We start from the raw sequence: 18,869 nt of genomic DNA on the forward strand, positions 1-18,869 counted from the left end.
CCCCTCCCCCCCCCCCTTTGAGCCTCACGTGATTAATGGACGGCCCCTAAGTACTGAAATGTAATGTCTATGTCCATGTAAATAAATCTCTACGATTTAGTTAACTATCTTGATAAACCTGTGATAAAAATGATGCCCGATAACATTTTTTATTTATAAAGACCCTCTTTCATCTCGATCTCGAATCTCGATACAAGCGTCTACGCACGCACGCGACCGCTTCTATTTCCGTCATTTCAAACTGCGGTTCTTTTAGTGAAGGAAATCCCAAGGAGGTCGATTAACAAGTTTAAGGTAGTGAGTATGACAATGACGCATACAGCCTCTTTGCTAGATAAAGCTTAGCTTTACATTTTAGTTTGTAAAATGCAGAGCTCGAGTGTTGTCGTTCTTGGTAGTGCCATACTGCTGTACGGTTTGAGGTGAGAGTTTCATTATTCCAAGGATACGTTCTGTTCTGACCGGCCAGTGTGTGAAAAAAATATAAACAAGGAAACGAATTCTGTGATCAAGTAACATTGTGTTCCGTAACTTTATCTCATCCCTCTAGTACCAGTAGTACCTATAGTAAATAGGTACCTATGTAGGTACCTTACGCCCTAGGAGTACCTACCTACTAAGTAATTAGGTACCCACGTATTTATTATTGTCTTAATTAAAGTATAAGAAGGTACCTTAAACAATCCATTCCATAAAACTAAACTCTACTAGGCATCAGCACCATAAGCGAAGTAAGAAAATAACTTACTTATAACTAAGATTTAAATTATCATGACATGTCTATTAATTATCCGGAAAGAAGGGTAGAGTCCCACTAACTCTACTTAGTATTTGAAAATAATAATTCGATTGGTAAGTACTTAACTAAGTACATCGAATTGGAGTCATACTAGTTGTTTTGTTGTGTTTTAAGTAGTATATGTTAATTTATTTCTGTAAAGATGTAGGCATGCAAAAGGATAGTTAACCAACTAGTTTAAAAGTAGTTAAGTAAACTTTAGTAGCCACCGCTACAGGTTTTTTTCCTACTTAAAAAGTTTATGTTTCGTTTTTGACACTGAAATGAAAACAAACAATACTTTATACATATAAGTTCGTAATATCATTAATCACAATCAAAATATACTTAATGACTATTTTATACGCACAATGTACAATAGGCAGCCTTATAGATAACAGCAATTCTCTTACGGTAACCTTTCGTAGAAGCACTCTCATATCTCGATAGCACATAGACAGGTGTAATACCGAAATAAAAACAAAAGATAATCGTATCCGTTCCATTTACTATGAATTCGTCTAGGTATTATTTTAAATTCGCCGACAGACTGTAAAAAAGAAAAAGAAAACTGCAAAACTCGAAACGAATCTTTCGTGAATTTCAAATTTGGAATGTTTTGTTTATGGTTCTTTTTTTCAGCTGGCCATGCGACGCACGGGGCTCAGACGCTTACGGCCTGGACTCGGGGCTGAGCAACTACAGCTTCCCTGACAACTTCATACTGGGGGTGTCCACGGCCGCTTTCCAGATCGAAGGTGCTTGGAATGAAGGAGGTTCGTAATTACTATCTAAGAGATCTATATAAGTAGTCGTTACTTGTATTCCTATAGATACTTAATAAGTATACTTAGTTATCCAAGTATAAATCTTAATAGAACCTATAGGAAGTAGTCGGAAGCACAACTAGCTTATCGTTAAAAAACATGAAATGATCATTATTCCTATATGGTACTGCAATTTATAATAGCTGTGTTATAGAGACCATGTAGAGACTATCAGTGCTAGAGAAATGACCTTCTATTTAAACATAACGTACTTAACTAAGACGAAGGCGAAGCGTCCGTAGTCGAGCGGATCTCAGTGATCGTAACTGATGGGTGACCGATTTCAAATGGTTCTTTTCTGGACGCTTCCGTGCTTCGGACGGCACGTTAAGCCGTGGGTCCCGGTTGCTGCTTCGGCAGTAGTCGTTAAGCTTAGTCAGAGGCCTTCGGGCAGCTTGAAAACATCTGACCGTCGGGTTGCCCACTTACCCGACAACTCTCTCAGTACAAGCTTGCTTGTGTTGGGGTCCACCAACCCGCACTTGGCCAGCGTGGTGGACTAGGCCTAAAACCCTTCCTTCATTGGAAGAAGACCCGTGCCCCAGCAGTGGGGACGTGATGGGTCGATGATGATGATGACTTAACTAAGACTAGTATTTAGCTAGTTAATAATAGATTAGTATTTAGATATCTCTCTCGCATTATTAGGTAAGTCATACAAACACTAGTAATAAAGTACTTATTGTTAATAGTTTGAATATTATTAGAATGAATTAATCATAAATTATTAATATTATACTATGTGATCTTAGTAGCTTATTTTATATTAAGTATTAATCGATAAAACGACCTCTCATCGGAACCGGCCCTCATAGGTGAAGGTTCCATCTTCCAAACAAAAGTTGGCCTTGAACTTCGACAGAAATGACTCAAATGACAGAACTAATTAAAATATATCGGTATTTTTGAGATCGGAAATTGCCTAATCGATCTACTTATTAGCCTGGGAAAATCTCTTAATATGGGAATCTTTGAAAAATACATTAGTACAATGATAATATTTACTGCATTGCATATACCTATTTACGTAAGTCACGTAGTTATGGGTAGGTTCCCAACTTCCCACCTACCTAACTACTAATACAATCTGTAAATTTATGTTCACTAAAAAATATCTCACAATAAACTAATGAATATTTTTTATACAGGGTGTTGCAAAAAAGGTAACCCTGACTCCCCCCCTTTCAGCTTATTATACTTTACTTAGTATAGCCTCTTTTTCAACAACCTGTATTTTTTACTTTTAATGCCTTTATTCCTCTCTTTTTCTTCCTTCTCTATCTCTCTTTAACTAGTCCTTCACCCTCCAACTACCCACATAACACCACACCCCCGCTCCGCAGGCCGCGGCGAGAGCATATGGGACAAGTTCCTGCACGAGCACCCGACCTACACGCCGGACAACTCGTCGGCGGACGTGGCGGCGGACTCGTACCACCGCTTCAAGGATGACGTGCGCATCATACGGGATCTGGGCGTGTCGACTTATAGGCTGTCGATCTCTTGGAGCAGGTGGGTTTGATCATGATGATCTTCTTGGCGTGTCAAACGGTAGTGCTGCTATTTTACTAACACGTCACATAAGCTACTCGTATCGACACAATTTTGTTGATAGATAAGCGATGCTGCACTGCTTACTGAATGGTTTTGATCACTATGGTGAAAGGATTAGCCAGCAGTCTGATCTGAATAGTTGTCAGTCGCGATTGTATAATGTTGAGAGAGGTCTGCTTAATTTTGGAATAAGGCTGATTATGATATGGCGCAATTCATAAGGACCGTTTGTCGTTAGGTACTTTTCCCGTACATACTTCAAGATATCCTATTTATATTAATATTTATCAGCTTCCCGGTAATTTAATAAATAACCTATCATTGATGTATTTTATCTAACTGACCTAGGTCACCAAGTTGGTCAATAGGCATTATTCATTTATACATTTTATATTAATATAATTAAGTACAATTTATATTATAATTTAAATGCAAATGTTAATAATTACCTAAAAAACAACATAAGTCAACATCTAATTCATGTTGCATCATTCAATGCAAGGACAGTTAGTTTTTGATGCACAAGTTTATCTATTCCTTTGCCAAGGCTGTGTTATGTAAGCATACTTAGTTATTAAGATTAATGGGTTAGTAAGTCAGTAAAGAGATTCCATTGACATTGCTCTACGGTTTTGGTAGCAAGGCTGGCCAAGTCTATGACTAACGGAGGTAAATGGAAAATGGTTTCCATCACAGGGCATGGAAGGTGCCTCGCATAGAAAAGATTCCTTAAATAATCTAGGCAAGTTCTAGACCTTCACTCACATGTACTAATTAGGCTTCTTAGCGTCCAAAACAAAGATGGTTTAGTTTATGTCAGCGAGTTAGTGGTAACTGCTAACTCATTATATTATGTAATATAATAATATGTGGGGACATACATGTGTAGAAATACCTACATACGGTTTGAACACGTACTACATATTATCTTCTTTCCTGTGTGACAGAATTACGAGAAAATTCCACATACGAACATCACACCACACCCTCTATTCCCTCTCTACCTAGACTTCACAATAGACCAAACCATCGCATCTCACGCCCTTCTCGCCCTCAGGATACTTCCAAACGGCACTGACAACTACATAAACGCCGAAGGGGTCCAGTACTACCGGAACCTATTCGACGAGCTCGTCAAGTACAACATTACACCAATGGTGACCCTATTTCACTGGGACCTGCCGCAAATGTTCATGGACCTCGGCGGATGGACCAATCCCGAGATGGTGGATTATTTTGAGGACTACGCGAGAGTCGCGTTTAATCTGTTCGGGGATGTCGTGAAGATATGGACGACCATTAATGAGCCGCATCAGCATTGTTATAATGTAAGTGGTTTTGTTTATCTATGGGGATTTTGGTAGGTTGTAGAGCTTTTGTCATAAGTAGGTAAGAATTAAATTATTTTATATTGGCAGGTTTGAAAGCAGTAGTAGGAAGGTAGATGCATTAGACCCACTTCCAAGATTCGATGGTAAATAATAAATCTGTGTCTTGTATCGGGAGTAAAAAAAATATATAGTTCATATACAATATAGAATTTCCACGAAGCAGGAAAGCCAGCAGTGCAGCCTATTTAACACAGTCATAATTTTTTTTCAATATAGGTACGTATTTCAATACGTCTCTTGTATTTTTTGTTACGAAATCGAATCAAATTAGCTCTGGCTGTGAAAACTTATCTACCACACCTGAAGTTTATGACAAGAATACTAATATTTTACTATTAGGTACAATACTCTTAATTTGCACCAAAGACAGAAAAATACAATTAACTTTTAAAAATACATAAATTAATATTGCTCTTTGCAATCTCTACCAGACAACCATTTTAATCAAACATATTTAATAGCTGTAAGAACGTTTATAAAATAAAGAGAGTGTCGTTTTAGATGTAGGTATCTTCATTATAAAATAAAATAAATTATACGAAAACTATTGATAAACATATTGCACACAAAGGTGATAAGTACCTTTTGAATAAAGCTATTACATCCTAACCTAGAGCAAATAGATAACAAACTGTAAAACCTAGAATCTAGGTCCTAGATTATGCACTTTGCTAGGATCATGATTATCAGATCTTATTATTCAACAAAGAAAACTAATTATACACAGACAACATACCTACTTGTATTAGATTATCAAGAAGATAAATATAATATCAATATTAGTAGACACGTCGTATAATTATTTTAAGATAAGACAAGGTCCAATAAACTAAGTCGATGTACTTTTACAGTTCATTCACACAACAGTCCGTTTTACAGGATTGGGTTCTATCGTATAAGTACTACTTATTTTTGAAAATGGTGTATGAATGAATTCCTGTACACAAGACCATATAATTACGGAATCTAGATAGCTGAATAAAAAGTAGTGGATGAACCCTTCCTTTGTATTAGATTTACTGAAACTGAAAATACATGATAATTGAAAAAAATGAAAATGACGATGATACATGAAATTTCTTTCTTGAAATTCGATGATCCTCTTATCTTTATCTTTAATTACACCCTTATTCCAACAGGGCTACGGCACAGATTACTTCGCACCCGCACTAGAATCATACGGGGTGGGCGAATACCTGTGCGACCACTACATACTTCTAGCGCATGCTAGAGTGTACCATCTGTATGATAGGGAGTTCCGACCGAAGTACAAAGGTATGTAAAAAATTTACTAATACATGGTAGGTTCATAGTATGATGAAGAAAGATCTTTAAAACCACACTACGGATTTAGAATAGTAAACAAAGTAAAAAATAAAATATTAAGGAAAAATCCTTATTTTCCTGAAAACTGCTGACTGCTCAAAACTGCTATAACAAAAAAACAAAGTAAGCGGAAAAGGAGTGTCTCAGCTCGGCACCCGCCTTCAGAATATTATAGAATTTTTAAAATTAAGATTCTATAATAAAATGTGAAATTGAAATCATCAGGAAAAATTGGGATCACTCTAGACGCTTTCTGGGCCGATCCCCTCGACCCCACAAAGGAAGAAGACCGAGAGGCAGCTGAAAGATACATGATGATGAATGTAAGTATATACCCACCTTTTATACCATGAAATACTGTGGTAATTTATCAATAGATATTTTATAATTACTACTTCACATTGTGTCAAGCCATTTTCACAATCAAATTGGATCCAATTCTGAAATTGCGAATTAAAATCAGCTGTCACATGCTAAACATGACCTACTCAAAGAAAATGGATAGAAAGGCACCTTAATCACTATTGCCAAGCTTTCCCCTCTGTGGAAGTTGATAGGTATGTCGAGAATATTAGCTGGCAACTACAACGTCACCTATAAAATATCCACCCTGTCATCATCATAGTTAGCTAATAATCATCCACTGCTGGTCATAGGCCAGAAAGAGCGCCACAACACTCGGTTTCGGCCTTCCTCATCCAGCCACTACCGGCTATCCACCCTGTATCTCACCCCACGTTTCGCTGCACAGCTAGCCCGCTACGCGCACCCCATCTACTCGGCGGAGGGCGACTACCCGGCCGTGGTGCGCGCGCGCATCAACACCATCAGCCTGCTGCAGGGCTTCCCGCGCTCGCGCCTGCCGTACTTCACGGCTCAGGAGGTTTGTAGAGGAAATTTAATTAAGACTACCCTTGTACGACCTTTCGTTGCACAAGCTTTGGATTGATTGTACCACTACCTAATGTACCTAATGTAATTTCTTTATTGATGATATCTTCCGCAGGTCACCACTTTACAGACATTTCTAGACCACTTTCAGACCTATAGTGTGACGACCACGGTGTTGTAATCACTTTTAATAAATAAATTCTGATTCTGATTACTAATACGAATACTGGTTACAATTTTCAGTCGCACGCCTTTTGAGGCGTGTGGTCCCATAACTAAATGTATCTCCTCTTTTAAATACGGTTCCTCTTTAGCATTCAACCATCCATGATTGATCAATCGACCATAAAGACTCGGAAAAGGACATTCCCTTCTGTTGTTTTCAACTTGATTACCACTTGCATCAGTTATGGACTTACCTGACTTATTGCTTACCCAGACTAGCGTCACACAGTCGCTGTCACTAGGAGATTCTTACAAGATTTCTAACCCCACAGATAGAGGACCTCCGTGGCTCCTCCGACTTCTTCGGTCTGAACCACTACACCACGTTCCTGATGACCCCGTCCCGCATGGAGAAGGGCTGGCGGGTGCCGTCTAGTGACCACGACACCGGCGTGCGGCTCTCGCAGAACCCGGCCTGGCCGAAACCGGGCGCCGAGTGGTTTTCTGTAAGTGGTTGTGGGTGGCTTTTTAATTTTAAAGAAAGAAAGAAAGAAAGAAACATTTATTTGACACACTGAACAATAAAAAACAGAAACAAAAAGAAAAAGAATACTACAAAAAATTTATATTATTTGGTCGGGTTGTCCTTGAAAATGTATTGCCTTTTGAGAGGATCAGTGCTTAAAGTCTTATTACGTTATACCTACCGAGTAGAGCGGAGAAACAGTACCTATCCTCGGCCAAGCACTCAGTCAATTGCTAGCCGTCCATTGGTAGAGGAACTCAGCTATCGGTCGAGGATACTGTCTCGCCATTCTACTCGGTAGGTAATCAGGGTCTTAGGCAGCTAACAGGTTAATTAGGTTATAACATAGACAGACTCCGAAATCTGAATGAAAGGGTTAAAATAAACGATTCTGATTTATTTACTGATAAAACAAGGTTTGCATTGTTTATCATGCTACTTTAGTAACATCGTGTGTAGGTAAACAATTTTATTCCCCATGCTCTATAATAAGACTAGGGAAGTGAGCGTATCATTCGACTTCTTAGTTCAAATAAAAATAAATGCAGTTGCAATATTGCGCGTAATTTTATGACGATAATTAAGATTTACGATCTCACATTAACAAACAACTAGGTGTTTATCGATTTTATACTACCTAGTTTTCGCACAAAAACTAGCAGTTCCCACTTGTTGAAGGTGAAGGCTGCATAAATTGCATATTTACTTATTTACCATAAATATTTAGTCGTAAAATGTTTATATGATATTGCGGTTTATCTAATTATTATGTTACGTTGTCGATATTTTCCTCTCAATTTCAATATAGGTACTATATGGCGCCTTTTTTCGGATTTGCAGCCTTTGTCTAACCGAATCGGGATAATAATAAAATTTAAATAGAAATACTTACCACAACAATAGCCATTTATACACAGAGGGAGGTCCATTCTGAATAATAGTATGTATCTTAGTGCCTTTTCATTGTTCTTAGGTAACCTAGGCTACGGTTTCATGTACAAATAAGTATAAGCTTTATAATTTTGCCATAAATCTAATTAGCTACAGTTAATTATGTAAAAAATGTAAATGAAGATTTTGCATAATTATATTATTATTAAAATCGTGATGGAATATAGATCAATAATAAATGTTTGATCATGACTACCTACATCCTGAATTCGGAATTAATTTATCCGGAAGTCACGATGCAATTTTATTAGTTAGACGAATCATTTAGTAAACAATTAAATAAATACACGTGGTACCTACCTACCTATGGAGTTTATTGCAGAACAATCCAATCTTGAGTAGGCAAGTGTAAGGGAATTGTTCCTATATACATGTAACTACTGTACATTATGTATGTCTAATAGCGAGTTTGAATATGCAGAAAGTTGCAAAAGTGCATAGCTATGGTTATATAGGTGCCCCTGCAGAGAATATAATAGCCTATAATAACCTCTGAGTATTTCGTCTTACTATGTCACTTTTGTGACAACCTACGACCCATTATGTCGTATAATTACTACGTTCTTGAATAGGTACATCTAATTTTAGAAATGGCACGTGTCTAACAATCGTCTAACAGATGTAACTTTTTATATCTGTTGCATCAGATTAAATTACACGAAATTATACCTAATATTCATAGATATCCCCATGTGTGCATACATGTTTTATTAGTTTAATTACTTTATTATGCTAATAAAATGCCAATCATATTTACCGGGAACTAGACTTGTACAATAAAAACTAAACTAATTATTACGGGCTGTGTGTTTTAGTTTATCTGTAGTAGTGAATCATCAATGTGAATAGAAATACTAAACATATAGACAATACATAATTATAGTCATTTTTATGCCTATATTTTTATTTGTAAGCCTATACTTAACTATTGTTTTTATAAAAATATATATCACTGCAATTGCCTTCACAGGTTTACCCTCCAGGTTTCAGGAAGACAATCAACTGGATAACCCAAAAATACGGGACAAAGGTCCCTATAATAGTGACAGAGAACGGCCTGAGCGACTTCGGGGGAATAAAGGACTACGCCAGAGTGTCGTACTTCAACAAGTATATGTACCAGATGTTGCTGGCGATGTACGAAGATGGCTGCAACGTGCAGGGGTACTTTGCCTGGACGCTCATGGATGACTTCGAATGGAAGGATGGCTATGTGTAAGTATTATTATTATGGGAATTTAAAAAAAGCTTCAGCGAAGTATGCAAACGAAACTAGAACTATTTTCCTTACAATATTATAGACATGTCAATTCGTTTGATCTACAATCGTGTACTTTACGTCTATAGTTTGATAGTTTGTCGACAACTATATATAGGCGCCTAGCGGAAACTATCATGATACTTTTGACAGATAATGTATGCAGATGACAGAAGAAAACCTATACTTTTTTGTTTTCATAAATTGCAAAACCCATACGTGAAGCTTTTATATTAAACGAAAAAAGTTTACGTTTGGGCTTTTAGCTAGGGTGCAGTAGGTATAAATTATTTATGTTTTATCAATGTCATAGCAGTATGATTAACAGCAAATATCCAAGTATCTAAGCTAAGCAAATAACACTTATTTAAACCTTAGCAAGCACTAACTAAATCTGAGTTTTATGTTAATAATCTGTAGGCCTTCAATCATATTTGCAAATTATCTCACTAATTTGTCGTTTTTCTCGCAACTTTGTTAATATTGATGTATGACATGACATTGATTAGTAACTAAACATCGATTCAATGAAAAATGACGTCTGTATTATACTTTATATCCGATACGCAAGATTAATATTGATCTCTAGTAAATAAATAGTCGTTAGGACCTTGCACTGAATACGCAAATTTACATAGCCACTCAATAATCAATGCTGTTTTAAATGAAGAAAAATGTTTCGTTAACTGTTATCTGTTATCCTTGTCACAATAAACTAACAATTAATCAATATTCATTTCATTCAGTAAAGTTTATTAATTGAGCTTTAGGAATGACATCACAGCAACTTAGTAATATTAACTAAGTAGTAATGGTATGTTGTTTAGTAATTATAATTATCGGAGCATTTTTTAATCGATACAATTGAATTATTTTAAAGCAATCGATCAAGATATCTGAGTAGGATCTCATAATAAGTTGTTGTACAATAATCAATGGCTATAACAGCAGAGGTACTTACATATACATGATCGAATCTTAATTGATAAAATCGTATTATTGTCGTGATTCACGATGTTACCAATAGTTATGTAAGTAATTTCAAATCATAGAAATCTATGTAAACAAGATCATTAATAGTATATTGATAAAAAAAAACATGATCTATAAGTTCCACAATTAGTTCGTTTTTAATATAAGTGAAAACCTGTTGGAAATTATTGATTAGTAAATTAATAAGGACCGACAAAGTTTGAGTTTTTTATAAAAAAAAGTCTAGCAAAAGTAATCTAGATTTTTTATCATTTTCTGTTGTAACGGGAAAGTTTTGGCGCAGTTTAAAAGTCTACATTAAGCTTATTTGTATATTTTATCAACCCAAATCCACACAGCTGAACTCACTTCTCACATATTACAACCAGTCCCTACAATTCCAGGTCCAAGTTCGGTATCTACCACGTGGACTTCACCTCCCCGGACAGGACTCGAACCCCCAAGCTGTCTGCTCTCAACTACCGCGAGATCGTCAGGACCAGGCGGATCAACTTCGACTACATTGTGCCACCTAAGACCGCCTCTTCTAACCATATTTAGGAGTGTAGGAAAGTATGATCGGGGGTATAGAAGCCTGACGCTTCTAGGAGTGACTATTTTTTGACAGGGTCAGGTTTCTATGTCCCATACTGTGCATGGGAAACCCGAGTCACGGAGTAATTTGAAATTTTCTGTATGTATATTGTCAAAGCTAAGTAGAAATTTACAGTACAATACGTAGATTTAAGGTAGAGTTTTATTTAAAGTTCCTTCGTGAAACTCAGCGTTGGACAATGGCTTGACGTGGAAAACCGAGGATGGATAGAGTGTTGTGGCGATCCTTGGGATAGTTAGTATGTACAAGAAATTTACAGGGATATACCTACCATAGATTTTGGAATTGATAATGATGAAAATTATGAAGTACCTTGATCAAATAGGTACTATAATATAATATTTATGTATAATCTAAGTCAGTAAAATAGTAAACTTAATTAATAAGTGTTTAGGACCCATAATTATGTTCTTCGATAAGAGATATTTTTTTCAATATCATATAAAAAAGATAATTAATACCTGATATTTTTTCTTTGTTTTGGGAATAAGTTAGCCAGTGATGCTTCATGCTACTTAGCTATATACAGAGTTATTTGACCAATAACACTGTAAAGCGACTCGTGTTGTAACTACCTAAAACTACATTAATAACACGTATGTACATTAAATAATGCCTTTAGATATAGGTACCTACATAAGTAATATAATAGCATTAAACTTTAATAAGTATTATGTATACTACACTCAACGAAAATAAATGCAGTTTAATATTTATATTGTGTTTATTATTCAAATCATTGGGGAAAGAACGCTATTACGCTACATTTAATTAGTATAATTTATTAAGAGTCCTTAAACCTTGACAAAATTATGTGGAAAGTAACGCGGTAACAGCCGCATTCAATCAGAAGGGTTTCCCCATTTATGATTGTTTGGTTTGCTAAATATGAAGGTTATCATAAAGTTCAACTATGTATTTACTGCCGGGTTGACAAAATAGAATGTGGTTTGAAAGTACTATGTACAAGTCAATATGATTGAAAGAAACTAACAACAGGTAAATACCTATAACGTAGGTAGACATAGTTCCAGAGAGGGAAATCAACGCTACAGTAAAATTAGATTGTTATATAAGGAACTTCTCAAAAGACTATATTTCACAGCTGTTTTTTGGATTTTATAAGATGAGTACCTTAAAACTGGTATAGTTGATGGTCCGAATCCGACTGGCACTTTGCTGTTTTTTTTCAAATTTGGTTTCACAAGTACATTATATATGACGCTCAATATGACGGGTTGTACATGTACAAGTACATTCACCTGTTTCCAGGAAGTTTTCAGATAGAATTTCACCCTATGTACCTACGTGTGGGCTGTAAAAAACAATATGAACAATGCGGGTAAGTATATTTTTCTTTACATATTTTGTATCACAGTAAAGATTAATACTCGTAATAGCATTGCATTGTTTATTATTGTTTCCTCGTGACTAGTCGCCCTTGTTAGGCCTAAAACTCAGTAACACTTTGAATATTTGAGTGAAATATTACCAATTGACCAGAGGTGTGGCTAAGCCTTGTATAGCCAAGATTTTGTTTTGATTTGATAAGTGTTAAGTCTAGTCATGCTATTAGTTTATCTGAATTAACTAGGCCAGTTACAGTATTTATCATACTAAAATTTTGTATGCTTGTGTTTTATTAAATTCCTGATAAAGCCTCAAAAGTCAGTATTTTTTTTATAAATATTAATAGATACCTACCTTGTATAAATGATTTACATAATTAATGTAAACTTCCAAATGAAAAAGGGTTTAGGTTGGGTTTAAGGGCCCGTACAGGGTGACGTGCCCCGCCAAATTTGGGTTTTCAATGCTCTTCACACAGCACACGCAGTGACACGCACACATGTAAGTTTGCACAGTGGGTCATAAACTTTTACTCGCCAACTTTATTGACAATTATTTTCAAGTAGTGATTTGAGGGTAAGTATAATTTTTAATTACACTGGTAAGCACCAGGAAAGAGTAGAAATTAATAGGGGTGCCACTTTTCTCCATACTCGGAACCCGATTAGCTTTCTAAACAAATGTAGTATTTACTTACTTGTAGAAAGGTAACTACAGGTATTAAAGTGTAGATACTAAGGGTATACTAAGCCGAAAGGGAATGACTCAACTCAAGGGGTCATTCTGAACAACTTTTGTTCTACGAGTTTTGCAAATTCGCGAAAAAAAATATTCGTTTTCCATGGTAAAAAGTCACGTGTCATCAAAGTTTCTATGAAAAAGGTTTTTTAAAACTCTAAAACTCTTTAGGCACAATCTTTAAACACCTAAGTTTCGTTTGCTCAAATGTATGTTAGTCTATACCTATGTATAATCTTGTTTCTCCTAATGTTATCTTAATAAATAATATATTAAGTATGTAGTAAATCTACAAATTGTGGTATTTTTTCTCATACATCCCGAAAATCACGATATTGAATGATTAAAAAATCGAAAGTTAACGAGCAATACAACATACATTTATAATACACATACAATAATTATTACAAACCCCATGAGATCGAAACCTAAAGATAGGTGCGACGACGAGCAAAGCGAGGAGGAGCGTGTTAGGTGCACATGTTCATCAAAACCAAAGCGGAGCGCAGCGAAGCGGAGCGGAGCGTTTTCCAAACAGCGGAAACAATACAAGGCACCAGTTTGCGCTATAGAGAGACGCTCCGTCAAAGTTAAAGCCAAACAAATATTATTACTTTGTATAAACCTATTATTAGGCTATTCAAGATTTGGCCATACCATTATTAGGCTAAACAAGATAATGCGAAATAACTTTTTACTAATCGAGATTTTTGCCATACGATTTTCGGCGAAACGAGACTTTGACCAAACGTTACTATGCAATACGAGATTAGGCAAATAAATCTTGGGCCAAAAAAGGTAGAACCGAAAAGTGGTCATGAAAATGCACTAGGGTAGACCCTGCTCCTAGAACAGGGCATGAGTTTGTGATTTGTGTGCGAGGATGGAAACTTTGAATATTTTCTTGATTTTTTTATTATTGATGCAATAACATATAGTATTTTTTCTGAGTTACCAACCGAAGTCACCCCGTGACAGGGTGACTAGATAGGTACTTCTGCAAATTACGCCATCTATCGTTGGTTTTTTTAGTAACTACTGTCTATAGAAGAAATTCCGTCATTATCAATTTTACGTTACGAATGAATTTAGTAAACCCAGTAAACCTAACTAATCCAGAGGAAACCTAAAATATCTTTTTGTCTCTCTGAAAAACATACTTAATAGCCCAAAGTCGATGCTTTTAGCTATTAACATCTTTGAAATAAAATTCAGTCACCACCTTGTTACTGCCCTCATCAGATCCTCACGAGACCATTCCTCAACCAGTACCATGAGACTGTGTTTTTGATGAATCCTAACCTAATGTTCCTACGTATTGTCATCACTTAGATCCATTCGCTATATTCCTGCTCCTCATCGGACCTTTACGAGACTGTAATGTCACGCGAGAACATTGCCCACTATCTAATTTAATTAAATGTATTGAATATAGTGTAAGAATTATGCTTCCTCAATTTCAAATCAAATTATGTTGGTGTCATAAAAGTTGAAAAAGTGCAATGACAACCAATGTGCAGTGATTTTGTATCTGTACACGAAAAGATCGCAAGCTGTCAGTGCTGCCTAAACCGACGTGACCCTTCTTTGGAGGCCAGCGGCCTGAGTCAAACGTCGCTTGTGTTTATGATTTTATAACACAGAAAGCCGCCATAGATATTTGTATGAAGATTTGAGGGAAAAAAATTGCCCAAGTTTGTTATTAATTTACACAAAATAGGTGTGTGTTTATTTAAAAACAAGGTATTTATCGCCTAGTCCAAGCATTTATCTTTATAATTTGATAAGAATCATATGAAAATTCTTGATAATTACGACACAGTTGTTACAATACGGGAGTGTGATTTACTGGTTTTCAGAAATTAATTTACAGTTATCCATAAGCATTTACTTAAATTTGAATGATTCAGCACCTAGCTAGACTCTTCGGCTACCTGTGTGATTTTTTTCAAGGCTGTAGAGCATCATTTACTATATAATTCTATGACATTACCAACCCTCGATTCCCTATTGCCGACCCTTAATGTGAATAATAAAGGTTATGACGACCGAATGGCGTAGTGGTTAGTGACCCTGTCTACTGAGCCGATGGTCCCGGGTTCGATTCCCAGCTCCCGATCTGGGGCAGATATTTGTTTAAACACAGATATTTGTTCTCGAGTCTTGGATGTGCCCGTAAAATGGCAATAGGCCCGCCCCCTATTACATTGGGACTAACATAATACTCTGGCAAAAAGTGGGTGCAGCAATACACCTCTGCCTACCCCGCAAGGGAGTACATTAGTACAAGGCGTGAGTGCGTGTTTTTTTTTTTTTCTCTTCTTTTCTTTTCTCAACGTGTCTATGACAAAAGTTAGAGCCGGTCTAACGCTTGTCAAAAGATTAGCTTATAATTATATACTCTTACCGTGAAAACCCTAGATATTATTTTTGGTTATCTCTAGCTTTACCAAAACACGAACCAATTATTAGTTAAACTGTTGAAGTAGAAAGAGTGAGAGCTGTCATGTTATCGCTACATGATAGAGTCTTGGTTAGTGTAGCGCTTTGAAACTTCGTAAGCTATATAATATTGGACTGATTTTATGTGTAATTGTTCTCAACTAAAATTCCTTCCATAGTTGTAGGTCTAGTGAATAATAATGAGACTTTGTATTTTCCACAAATACCTGGGTACTAGAATGGCATTGTTATGTAATGTTATCAAATGAACAGTTTTTCTAACACTTGAGATAACATGGGATCTGGAACATAACACAATATCCGGGCTTATTGCTAAAAACAATCTCTTCCTGGCAACCTCAGGCTAGATTCCTGTCTTCACGACGCCTGCGTGTGAATTAACGCGCACAAAGTATAGTATCAGTTCTCACACCGGGCATATACGAATACTGCTAGGCGCTTATTTTATTTTAGAAATGGAAATACGACATTATTTTATTTATTTATACTTTTATTGCACAATTTACAAAAGTACGTACAATCAGGTGGACTTAAGAGCATTCTCTACCGGTCAACCTGCAGGAGGATCAGGAGCAGAAAGTAGGTAAATTAATACTTAATAAGATTTATTAACCTGGCATTTGCATGCAAGAATTACAAGACACTGAGACTAACAAAAACAAAACCTAAACATAATGTGTACCATAATGATATATTATAAATTGATATAAACCTATACCTAACATTCTAATAATATTATTTTCACGCACATAGTTATACATAAACAGTTTCAGTTTAGTTTAAGTTTATTGTTTTTTTATGTTTTTAAATATGCCCATCTATGTATTTATTTACCTTCACATGTATCTTCACTATTGTAGAACATGTAATGTATATGGTAAAGTGAGTTTGTATATATATTTTCCCTTGTAGAAGGAAATGTGCGCGAGAAATGCAGTTGGAAAACCCACACGCACAGTGTGGTTTACGTAAATGTCACAATTTACCCACCGTGGGCCACATGCTATGACTTGCGGCTACTAAACGTTACCATAAAGTACTGTGCGTAGGTATACATACGTATTATTATAATGGCGCCATCAATGAAAAAATTTACTTACCTTAGGTTTTGCTACAAGTGAGAATTCCTCCGAATTTCCCTTGGATGGAGGATTCTCTATTCTGGGTCAGCTCAGCCAGCGTAGCTCCCGAGTAAACTGGAGTAGCAAGCCTGGGTGTTGCAATAGCTGAGATTAGGACGGAGGACGGGACGGAGGGTTAGTCTAGCTTAAAAAAAACTAACGAATGAGAGATAATACTATCGGTACATGTATTTCAGGAATGTTTCGTAAGGTATGCCCAACGATTGCAAAGCTAAGTTTACTGTTTAAGTTGGTAAGCCTGTAATGTCTGGTGATGTCTTCTGCACGTATCTTACTCCCATGTAGTTACTTAGGTACCGTCTCCACCGGCGAAAGAATCGCGAAGAGTTGACTCTCAGCGATAATATTGCCTTGTAAAGACACCTTCTATGAAATTATATAGAAATAGCTGTTCCCGCGAGCTTCATTTCGCCTTAAAAAGTTTTCCTGTGGGAATTCTGGGATAAAAAGTAGCCTATGTTCTTTCTCAGGGCATTCAAATCCGTTCAGTAGTTTTGGCGTGAAAGAGTAACACACAGACAGACAGACAGACACAGTTACTTTCGCATTTATAATATTAGTTAGGATTAGGATTCGTGGCACGACGATCGTCGCGATTTCCTCGCCTGTGGAGACAGTCCGATAAATATTATGTGCACTATCATAAACAGAAATGATTCTTGGTAATTGATACAGAAAATTAAGCAGAGCACTACTTTTAAACGTACATATTTAGTTAAAGAGTTAATAACTAATGTAAATACCTGCAATAGTTATGTTAAAAAAAACTTTAAAAAGCTATTACTATACCGACATTACGTCAGACGAAGTGGCTAGGAGAATCCCACCCTTTTTACTGCGTCACTAAACCAGTTATAAATGTAAGAGAAATAGGGATTACCCTTGGCTGTAATTAATACTTATATCTACTGACACATAAAGGTAAAAATAGATTAATTGACAGTGTGCTAATTTTGCGGTTTCGTATCTTTACGTGATGTAAGTCGTATTAACATTTTAAACTAAATTCTATCTATACTTATATTAATGATGTTCGTTTAGTACATCCAACAGGGCACTTTGTAGTAAGTAAGTAAGTATACAATATGTTGGTATTCCAATATACTGAAATGTTAAACTTGTGTTATTAAAACATATAATTTAATATACTTAACTATCTCATCTATGTCCCTCCCACCTATGTCCTAGACTAGGTGATAGTAAAAAAAAAACACATATCACATAAATCCAAAAGAGGAAGTCATAATTTTATCAAAAACGACTATTACCTGATATGAAAGTAGCTGCATTAATAAAATTATTACGTAATTTTTCTACATTTCTACTAGATTATACACTATATGGCTTCCTTTCTGTCACTTAAATTTACCTATTAGTAGTACAACACCCTTGTTAGTTTTCCTACTTTCCCGAAAACAACATACCTATATAGGTTCTGAAAAAATAACAACAATAATTTCAAATTACTCTATCAAAAATGCTACGAGAAATCGTAGCAAACAAGGAATTGGCTACGACGACGCTACGCGGGTGCTACGAGCTAGCGGGAGTCGGGAGCTACGAACTAATTACGTAGCCATTTCTCCCTCTCTTCTAATTATCGCCCCAATGCACCAATTTCATTGAAAATACTAGATTATGTAAATAAAGTAAGTAAGACTTCCCTTTGCTTGCTACTCGTACAAACCAATATTATTTTGGCATGAATAAAAATGCATAGTATAGACTAGTCGATAACGACTATATCACTCATCTCGTGAGACAAGAAACGAGAGTTGCCCAATTCCGACGATTACAAAACGTATTTTATCAAGAAGAACAATCAGATACTAGAATTTATCACTCAACCGTATCATGAATAGCCGGCCGTCTTATCATTGTCAAAGGCATATGAAGGAAACAATGCAATAAACGTCCTAGA

General features: G+C 36.1%; 1 protein-coding gene across 1 annotated transcript; it reads left to right on the top strand.

Moving 5' to 3' along the window:
- Positions 1-304: 304 nt before the first annotated feature.
- On the top strand, positions 305-11,693 carry LOC105385544 (myrosinase 1). Its single transcript, XM_038113107.2, has 10 exons — positions 305-422; positions 1,421-1,554; positions 2,949-3,117; positions 4,217-4,487; positions 5,690-5,825; positions 6,102-6,199; positions 6,628-6,759; positions 7,265-7,438; positions 9,380-9,624; positions 11,044-11,693. The coding sequence occupies exons 1-10, from the start codon at positions 367-369 to the stop codon at positions 11,198-11,200; spliced, it is 1,572 nt and encodes a 523-aa protein (XP_037969035.2). The 5' UTR covers positions 305-366; the 3' UTR covers positions 11,201-11,693.
- The last annotated feature ends 7,176 nt before the right edge of the window (positions 11,694-18,869 follow it).

The sequence above is a fragment of the Plutella xylostella genome, chromosome 5 (genome assembly GCF_932276165.1).
Source record: "Plutella xylostella chromosome 5, ilPluXylo3.1, whole genome shotgun sequence".
Classification (NCBI taxonomy): Eukaryota; Metazoa; Arthropoda; class Insecta; order Lepidoptera; family Plutellidae; genus Plutella; species Plutella xylostella.